An 8,977-nucleotide genomic window follows, 5' to 3' on the forward strand; every position below is an offset into this window, starting at 1 on the left:
AGGGGGACAGCGGTCACTGGGGTGACACACACTGTGGGGGGGTGCCCACGCCTGGCTGGGTGGGACAGGGCTGATGCCCCAGCACAGTGGCTTGTGGCACTCTGGGGCCTTGTCCAGGACTCCCGTCCACCAAACCCCCTCTGAGGATGGGACACGATGCACAAGTACATACATAACAGGGTGTGACATCAAGGTCCTGCACTCCCAGCTCAAACAGTCCTCCCCATGGCACATGTGGGTACATGCAGAGGGGACAGGGGCATCCCATATTGCCCAGCTTTCCATGGATGGCCTGGAGTTCTCCATTCAAGGCAGCAGATCCTGCTGGCTATCTCATGTCTGTGTCCCAAGCTCCTGGTCCCATCCTGCTGTGCAGTGGCCACCTCCACACATCATCTGACTGGCAGGCCTTTAATTGCCTTTGGGGCGATCCCTACAGATCCTTTGCCACAGCACATTTCCTGTCCATCCAAAGCATTTCTCACACTGCATCCCTCCACACCTGCTAGAGCTTTGGTCAGGCTGACAAGCGCCATGGGGTCCCTGGAGAGTCCCAGGGTGGCAGGGCTCACACAGTGCCAGGGCTTGTGCCAGTGCTCTTGGGCCCCGGTGCAGGTGCCAGTGTTGCTCTCTGGGCTGGTGATGGTGCTGCTCAATGGTCCAGTAGCACCATGGCTCCTAAACCATGGCTCCTAAACCAGGCATTGTCCATCATGTCCCCTGTTGAGCTCGAGGTGCTGCCATCCATCCCTGCTTGCTCTCCACCTCCTCACCCTGTGAGGATCACGGCCAGGCCCCAGCAGCCATAATGGGATGATGTGTGATGGATGGCTTTGCCCAGGGGCTCACGGTGCAGCACCCCACTTCCTGGACTGCCCCTTCACACCTGCTCCCACCAACACGCTGCCTTTTTCCTGGACATTTTCCCTCTTTCCTCCAGGGAAGCCCTGGCTCCCCATGGGAACCCCACAGCTGGGGGTCCTTTCAGCTGCCCACACTCACCTTGTTCCTCCAGTCACCACAGAAAGAGATCCATGGTAAGATGCTCTGCTCCTGGGCCACATCACAGGTCCTGGAGATGGAGCTGGCAGTGCCATACATCTCCCAAGGGCTCTGTCTCCAACGGAGCTCCTGCAGGCACCCCTAACCCCTTCCCAAACCAGTCAGACTTTCTGTAGCCCCACAAGGTCAACCCAGTTTCTTCAAGACCCCCATTTGAAAGTCAGTTCTCATCTAGGCAGTGCCAGTGAGATCTCCTAAAGCACCTTGGGAGCAACCAACTGCTCCACATTGTCCCCATGAACCAGTTGGGTTCCCTGGAGCTCCTCTGAACAACCTGGACAGACCCCAAGCCCTCTCCCATTAAACTACTTGCCAAACCTCGAGCCTCTTGGCTCAGCCATGGCCATGACGACTGGAAGCATCTTCCAGGACGTGCCTGACAGCTTTCCAAGAACTCTGCCCAGCCCAACAGGGCTGCACCAACTGCACAACAGGGTCACCTTCCCCAGCACACAAGCAGGACCTTGTCATCACCATACACAGCCCTAGATGTGTGTCCCCAGCTCCACCACATCCCCCTCCCTCCAAAAAAAAAAAAAAAAAAAACCAGCAAGACCAGCTCAGCACTTTTGCTTTTAGCTTTTATCTTGGTCAACAGTGGTATCTCCACATGTCGCGTCCTCAGTTTGTGCTGATTTTCTGCCAAAAAAGACGTGGGGGGGGGGGGGGGGGATCATGGTAAGACCCTCAGTGGGGCAAGAACAGCCCTGTTTGGGGGCAGAGGAAGGAGCACCCACCTCGTTGATCCAGTCGATGTAGGCGGACACCCGGGTGAAGACTGTTGGCTTCTTGGCCAAGTTGCAGCTCAGGCCGGAGCCGAAGCTGACGATGCCCTCCACCTCCCAGATGCCATCCTCACGCTGGCAGTTCAGGGGGCCACCAGAATCGCCCTGTGTGGAGACACAGCGTGGGCCATTGCTCCTGAGCACTGCACCAACACTCCCCTCATCCCGCCTGGCCATCCACCACCATGGCTCCATCCCCTCTCTTCCCAGTGCCCACGGTTCCGCACCGTTCTGACCCCACCACATTCCCACACTGCTGCATTCCCGCACTCACGTTGCACCCGGAGACAACACCATCACCGCCGGCGCACACCATGTTCTCACTAACGTTGCTGCCCCACCAGTCCCTCTTGGAGCAGGTCTCGTAGTCTACCACAGGCAGCAGAGCCTGCTGCAGGATGTCAGCCAGGGGCCCGTTGGCTGCAATGACAGCCAAAGCTCAAACCTCACAGCCTGTGCCTGCGCCCCCTTCCCAGGGACCCGCTGGGGACACCCCACTTACTCCTGATGCGTCCCCAGCCGGTGACATAGCAGGGGTAGTCATTGGCCAGGATCTTGCCAGCGTCCGGCAGGCAGGCAGCACGGATGGTGTCACTCTCCTGCACCTCCTCTGCCAGCTTGATCAGGGCAATGTCGTTGCTGCAGGGAGACACAAACCATGGTCCCTGGCCATTAGTACAGGGTTCCTGGGCACGGGGACAGGGGTCCACGGCCACAACACCCACGACCCACCCCCGATGCATCCCATCGCCTACATGATGAGGAAGGAGTTCCATTTCTCATGGACGATCGTCTTCTCCACACCCACAGCCACAGAGCCAGGCTCGTCATCCTCTGCCAGGTCCTGCTTGCCCAGCACCACACGGTAGGTCAAGGAAGAGCTGCCAGGGAGAGAGGGGGTGTCAATGCCCACAAATATCTCATCCTACTGGTACAGACAGCCCCCCAGCACCCCAACACCCACCTGATGCAGTGGGCAGCTGTCAGCACCCACTGGGGGGCAATGAGGGTCCCACCACAAGTGTGGTACCAGTTTCCATAGCGGGTGTACTGCAGTGAGATCTGCAGGAGCAGAGACACGGGGTCAGAGCCAGAATGTCCCCATCCCTGCCCCCCTCCCTGTCCCCATGCCTGTCCCTGTGCCCCCTTACCTGCCACGGCCAGCTGTGGGCTACGGCGTCAACACCGCCCACCACGCGGGAGCTGAGCTGCGGTGGCACGGCCGGCTGGCCGCATCCATAGGCTGTGTGACACCCGGCAAAGGGACATCAGAGGCTGCCTGTGCCCGTGCCCAGGGCCGTGCCAGGCTCCGCGGTCCTGTCCCCCCTGTCCCGACCCTTCCCCCATCCCCTGCACCCACCGTAGCCCAGCAGCACGACGAGGCAGACGGCTCCCAGCATGGCTGTGCTGACCAAAGGTGCTGCAGTGGGGCCGCTCAGCCCTCTTATAGTGTCTGCACTGCTGGGGACCTTGGAGCGGCCCCACGTGCCACTGACATGTGGGGACTGTCCCACGCTGTGGGCACAGGGGCTCCTCAGCCTCATCGCCCCCTCTTATCACACTCGGCATCCCGCCTGGGAAAGGCCACATCTGCCCGTCATGTGCTGCCTCCATGCTGGGCCATGGTGGGGACACCCAGCCCTGCTCTGGGAATGGGCAGGGTCCCTCCTGGGGCACAGCTGGTGGGCAGCCCCCCACCCATGCTGCTGCCAGTGGGGTGCTGGGCAGCCCTGCTGCCCCCCAACCCTGAGCACTGCCCCCCTCACGCCACCACCCACCTAGGCACAAGGTCTCCTTATCTCAGTCTCAATGTGGGCAAGGCCAGCCAAAACCCCACAGGTGTCACAGGGTGGGACAGGCACAGGTGTCAGCAGCGGATGGCGTTCGGTAGCCCCTCATCCCCACACCTGGGTTGGGCCCCTGCTGCTTCCCCCACCACTGAGCCACGGCTCATCCCTGTTTAGTGCCACCATCTCTGGTGGGAATCGTGTGCCCACGGTGAGAACCCATTTCCCAGATTCCTTCCCCCCAAGCAAGACCCTGCCACAGACATGCCCATCCCACAGCTGTACCCAGGCAAACAGAACTTAAGAAATATAATATTTATTTGGGATTAAATTAAAAAAAAACATAACACACCCCCTATGCCGCCACTCGGGGGACACTGTGGGACAGATGTGGGTTTTTACAGCCACCCACAAAGACGAGAGCCTCAGTGACCAATGGCAACCACTTGTGGCCACCACGCTCATCCTGCCAGGCTGAACACAACATGAGAAAACATAATACAGCCCCATGAGCCAGCAGCTGCCTTTCTGTACATCTTTGACCAAAATAAAGAGAGACACAGCTCCTGGGGGGCTCCATGTCAGCGGGGTGGGCACCAATCCCCAGCACCACACACTCACACACACAAAACCCCTCTACCAGCACCTGGCCCTTGCCATGGCTTTTGTCACTGGTGTCACACATAGCAAAATACCAACAGACACCAAGCCAGCATGGCCACCACAACACCCACCATGGCCATCTGTGCAAGGCCCCATCCTGCAAACCTCCCAGTGCACTCACAACACACAACAGTCTGGGCACAGGTGTCCCAGGGATAGACATTCTGGACACAGCTTCCCTGGGACTCAGCAGCAGCAACCCCCAGTGCAGCTGTGGGCAGAGAACAGGGTGCTGTCCAGGGTGGGGGGCACGCTGGGGAGGTGGGGGGCATGAACAACACCTACAGACACCACAGCAAGAGGGAAGGGGGGAGCTGGGGCTGACTGGGCTCTGCCAGCAAGGTGGGTGCTGTGCTGAGCCCATGCCAGGATCCTGCCAGCAGCCCAGGTGGCACACAGCTCGGGCACTGCTCCTGGCACAGCTGGCACGTGGTGCAGGCAGCGTTGCCACTCTGGCCACCGCTGACCAGTGCTGCCTGGCCCTGTCACTGTGTGAAGTTGGACTGCAGCTCCTTGAAGGCTGCTTTCCTCTGCTTCAGCTCCTCTGCCTGCTTCTTCTTCTCCTCCTGCTCTGCCTTGATCTCCTCCTCGAACCTGCTGGCTTCGTTGATGGCTTGTGCCTGCGGATGGAAATGTCCAGCTGTGACCTCTGCCAAGCTCTCTGGCCCACCCCAACATCTCCACCTCCTGCCTACCCAGCACCAAACTGCCCTGGTGCATCGCCATCCCGTAGTGGGACCTCCTAAGCCCTGCCTCACCTTGGCCTCAAAGAAGTTCTTGGCGCCTTTCACCCCCTCTGTGGAGACATCGATCTCAGAGAGCCGGGCCAGGGCGTGCAGCCCACTGTCCTCCTGCAGCTCACCTGCTGCTGCCTTCCGGAAAATCAGCAGGAACTGTGAGGGGAGACGGTAGCATTGGCTCCCTGAAGACCACAAAGCCACCACAGCCACTGCCCACCTTCTCAGCAGCCTGAAGAGTGGCTGGGGACATCTCCCTGCCAGTGTGGAGCCTCTTGTCCCCTCACCTCTCGAAAGCTGAGCTTGCTGTCCAGGTCTTCATCCACCTCCTTGATCATGTTCTTCAGTCCCAGGTGAGTCTGTGGAGCCCCCAACTTCTCCATCATCAGCTTCAGCTCCATCAGGTCAATGAAGCCATCTTTCCCTGCATCATACCTGCAGGATGGCAGCACAATCCTGGCACATCACCGTGGGGCAGAGCCCACACAGCCCCCCCACACTGACCCCCCAGCAGCAGACCCCTGGCTGCTCTCACACTGGCTGGGAAGCAAAGAGGGATCAGCAAGGACTTGGGCACTGATGGTGTCTGGCAGCTCTCCAGACCACAGGAGAGCCACTAACAACCCCCTGGAGCATTATCCAGGATCCTGCCCATTTCCATGTGGCACTTGGCAGGAGAACCTGCCAGGATGCTGCCAAGCCGGCTGCCAGCTCCCTGTGCTCCCCTTGGCTGCAGCATGGGATAACAGGCCATGGGGCTAAGCTCACCGGGCACTGTTCCCATGTCACCACCTCCTCCTCACTATGACACCTCCAGGTGACTCCACCCTCACCGCCCGGAGCCGGTGCCATCCATGCTCCACCTCTGGCCAGTTGCCTGGGCTTGGCTGAGAGCCTTGGGCACAGCTCCGTTCACTGATGCTACCTAGAGACCTGTCAGGAATGCCCCTCAGACTCCTGCCTGTGGCCATGCCACCGTTCCCAGTTTCCAGGAACCACCCCTGCCCGCTGCCCGCACACCGTGGGCTGTGCTGGAGGCACACTGGTGTGGCACAGCGAGATCTCCACGAGGAGCCAGCACGGAGCCACGCTTTGTACAGCTCCACACGTTGTAGGTGGGCAGCTACACACTGCACCCGTTGTGACAGGGCTTTTTTTTTTTTGGTATCTTGTCACTGCAGCAGCCATGCAGAGCCTTGGCTCTCCCTGCTGCAGGTCCGTGACTCATCTGTACCTCCCCTGCTGCTGTCTGCTCTGTCTGTGTCTCCAGCAGCACCTTCCTGATCTGCCAGGGGACCACAAAATGGGGCTGGTCCTGCTCGCCCCTGCCTGCTGCTGCCATCACCCTCAGAGTGGGGCTGTGGGCACAGATCTCACGTGATTTTTGCCTCCAGTACCCCTCTTGGAGCATAGGATAACAGAATCATGGAATGGTTTGGGTTAGAACAGACTTTAAAGACCATGTCATTCCAACCCCCTGCCAAGGACAGGGACACCTCCCACTGTGCTAAGCAACACTTGAACAGGTTGCTCCAAGCCCTGAGCAACCCAGTCTTGGACACTTCCATGGATGGGGCAACCACAGCTTCTCTGGCAACCTGTGCTAGGGCCTCACCACTCTCATGGGGATGAACTTCCTCCCAGTATCCAAACTAACCCTGCCCTTTGTCACTTTTGAAGACTTTCTCCGTTGTCCTTTGACTCCATGCCCTTGTCCTAAGTCCTTCTCCATCCTGCATCCCACAGAGTTTCTCCACAAGGGGTGAGTTGCCTAACCTGACTTGGCCACTTCATGCTATGCAAGCCACCTCCCCAGATGCAGGGCACTTCCTTTCTCTCAATCCCCTCCTGTTTTTTTTTTGGGGATACCAGCTTCCTGCATGTCCCAAAGGGCACCATCTCTCCCGTGGAGAGCCAAAACCCTTCCCCACATCACTTTATCCTCTACAGCCGAATTATCACATCCCGAGGACAGTGTGGCAGGGCTCTGCTCCAGAGCATCCTTCCCTTGGGAGACGCCTCCCCCGGCTCCCAAACCTCCCCAGCGCCTCGCAGCCCTGGCGCTGCTCCTTTCGCTGCAGCGAGACGCCGCAGCTGTCAGAGCAAACACGTCTGCTCCTCACGCCGCTCCCTCGCCTGCGCGGCGCCGACAGCCGCCCTGCCATCTGCGCCCGGAGCACCCCGGGCACGGCCACCATCGCCCCCGGCACCGGCAGCTGCCCCTGTCCCCCATCCCTCGGGGGTCCCCGAGCGCGCTGTCCCCGCCGCTGCAGGCTCCGTTCTGCTGCAGAGCACGGCTCGCAGCAACCTGCGGGTCTGGCTCGCTGCCATGTGCTGGCGGTAGGTGACAGCCCCCCAGGAGGACACGGGGAACAGGGAGGCTCAGCGACGCTGACAGGGCACGCCCGTACCCTGGGCAGCCCACCAACCTTGTGTTTCGGCGGTCACCGCCTCCCACCCCCCCAGTTCTTTCACCTCCCCGCTCGGGTCCGAGCGAGAACACCCAGGACGCCGATGCGGATCCTCCCTCCCCGCGGTGCCGGTGGTATTGGCATGTCTGAGCCATGCCTTCGCCTGGACTCAGCCGTGCCTCGCCGCTTTCCAGGAGTCGCGCTGTCTCCACGCCTCCTGCACAAAGCACCCAGCGCGGGATCCATGGGGGTGCTCCGGGCTGTCCCGTTCGCCCCGGCTTCTCCCGCGCATCGCAGCGTGACCACGGCTGGAGTCACCCCGATTTCTGGCTCCCCCTGGAAATTTCCAGGGCTGGATGCTCGCTGTCATCTCCCCCCCTTCCCAGGGGCCGAGGGCCGAGCTCGTGCTGCGAGTCACGCTCCGCCACGCGTGGTGGCTCGCAGCGCGGGCAGGGATGCTGAGGACACACCAGCCTGGCCTCTGCGGCCCCGGGAGCTGCAAGGATGTGGGATCCCTCGGTGGTGCGGCAGAGGGAATGTGGGGGTCCTGGTCCCCTCTTTCAGACACCTTTCTCTGGCCTCGGGGTACCCCAGGGTACCCCTTCATGGGGGACAGGAGGTTCCTTCTGCAAGAATTTAGGGGCGCTCAGAAACGGCTCCTGCAAGGAGCTGGGGAAAGGTGTCCCCGGCGCCAATCTTGTGAGGGGTTTTGGGAGGAGAGGGGTGTACCTGGCATCCCTCCGAGAGGGGCAGGAGCGGGATCCCTCCTGCAAGGAACTGGTGGTGCCTTGGCATCCCTGCTGCACAGAGCTGGGGCGGGGAGAGTCGCTGACAAGGAGCCGGGGGATCCCTCCCGCGAGAGGCTGGGGTGCACGGGGGTCCCTCTCACAAGGAATAGGGGGTCCCACCCACAGGCACGGAGCCGGAGGCTCTGGGGCATCTGCCCTGCCGTAAGCCGGGATACCGGGGATGCAGGAACAGGGATGTCCTGGGTGCCGGATGCCCGGGGTCCCCCATCCACCCCGGCGCTGCCACCCGGGGACCCCCCTCTCCCTGTGCCCCACGCTCACTGTCGGAAGAGCCGTTCCATGTCGCGGAGCTGCCGCCGGGAGAACTCGCGGAATTCCCCAGCGGGGCTGAAGACGCGGCGGCCGCTGCCCCCGGGCGAGCCCTCGCCCACCGCCCGCCCCGCGGGGCTGCCCGGCGCCGGTCCCGGCCGCGGCCCCCGGCCCCGCCGCCCCTCCGGCTCCTCCGCCGCCGCCGCCATGGTGCGGTGCCCGGATGGCCGCGCCGCTCCGCCCCGCTCCGCCCCGGGGCCGGGCTGCATCCCCCCGGCTCCCGCGCCCGTCCCGGGGGGCTCCGGCTGCCCGCCCCCGGCAGCGCATCGCCGTCCCCTCGGACCGCCCCGCCCGGCTCCCGCAGCGACCCCGGCGGGGTCCCCTCCCCGCCGCCCTCCATCTCTCCATCCCTCCATCACCGTCCCTTCAGACCCCCTCCCTTCCACTGGAGACATCGGCAGGGCTCATGCATCC

The 8,977-nt window shown here is 61.9% G+C and overlaps 2 protein-coding genes across 2 annotated transcripts; both read right to left on the reverse strand.

The window, feature by feature from the left end:
- Positions 1-1,683: 1,683 nt before the first annotated feature.
- LOC134052887 (chymotrypsin-C-like) lies at positions 1,684-3,247 on the reverse strand. Its single transcript, XM_062507612.1, has 8 exons — positions 3,208-3,247; positions 2,999-3,090; positions 2,812-2,909; positions 2,603-2,728; positions 2,350-2,486; positions 2,122-2,267; positions 1,800-1,952; positions 1,684-1,701 (listed from the first exon to the last, which is right to left on the reverse strand). Exons 1-8 carry the CDS (start codon positions 3,245-3,247, stop codon positions 1,684-1,686), a joined length of 810 nt encoding a protein of 269 aa, XP_062363596.1.
- A 1,535-nt stretch (positions 3,248-4,782) lies between these two features.
- On the reverse strand, positions 4,783-8,712 carry EFHD2 (EF-hand domain family member D2). The gene is made up of 4 exons (XM_062507709.1): positions 8,516-8,712; positions 5,322-5,469; positions 5,056-5,190; positions 4,783-4,917 (listed from the first exon to the last, which is right to left on the reverse strand). The coding sequence occupies exons 1-4, from the start codon at positions 8,710-8,712 to the stop codon at positions 4,783-4,785; spliced, it is 615 nt and encodes a 204-aa protein (XP_062363693.1).
- Between the last annotated feature and the right edge of the window lie 265 nt (positions 8,713-8,977).

The sequence above is a fragment of the Cinclus cinclus genome, chromosome 23, assembly GCF_963662255.1.
Source record: "Cinclus cinclus chromosome 23, bCinCin1.1, whole genome shotgun sequence".
Lineage (NCBI taxonomy): Eukaryota > Metazoa > Chordata > Aves > Passeriformes > Cinclidae > Cinclus > Cinclus cinclus.

Excerpts from the sequence above, each read along its gene's own strand:
- LOC134052887 (XM_062507612.1), bottom strand. The coding sequence starts at position 3,247 with ATGCTGGGAGCCGTCTGCCTCGTCGTGCTGCTGGGCTACG. Across the intron at positions 2,910-2,998 it reads CCCACAGCTGGCCGTGGCAG|ATCTCACTGCAGTACACCCG; the intron begins GTAAGGGGGCAC and ends CTGCTCCTGCAG. Across the intron at positions 2,268-2,349 it reads CGGCTGGGGACGCATCAGGA|CCAACGGGCCCCTGGCTGAC; the intron begins GTAAGTGGGGTG and ends CTGTCATTGCAG.
- EFHD2 (XM_062507709.1), bottom strand. The coding sequence starts at position 8,712 with ATGGCGGCGGCGGCGGAGGAGCCGGAGGGGCGGCGGGGCCGGGGGCCG. Across the intron at positions 5,191-5,321 it reads GCAAGCTCAGCTTTCGAGAG|TTCCTGCTGATTTTCCGGAA; the intron begins GTGAGGGGACAA and ends CTCCCCTCACAG. Across the intron at positions 4,918-5,055 it reads AGAACTTCTTTGAGGCCAAG|GCACAAGCCATCAACGAAGC; the intron begins GTGAGGCAGGGC and ends TTCCATCCGCAG.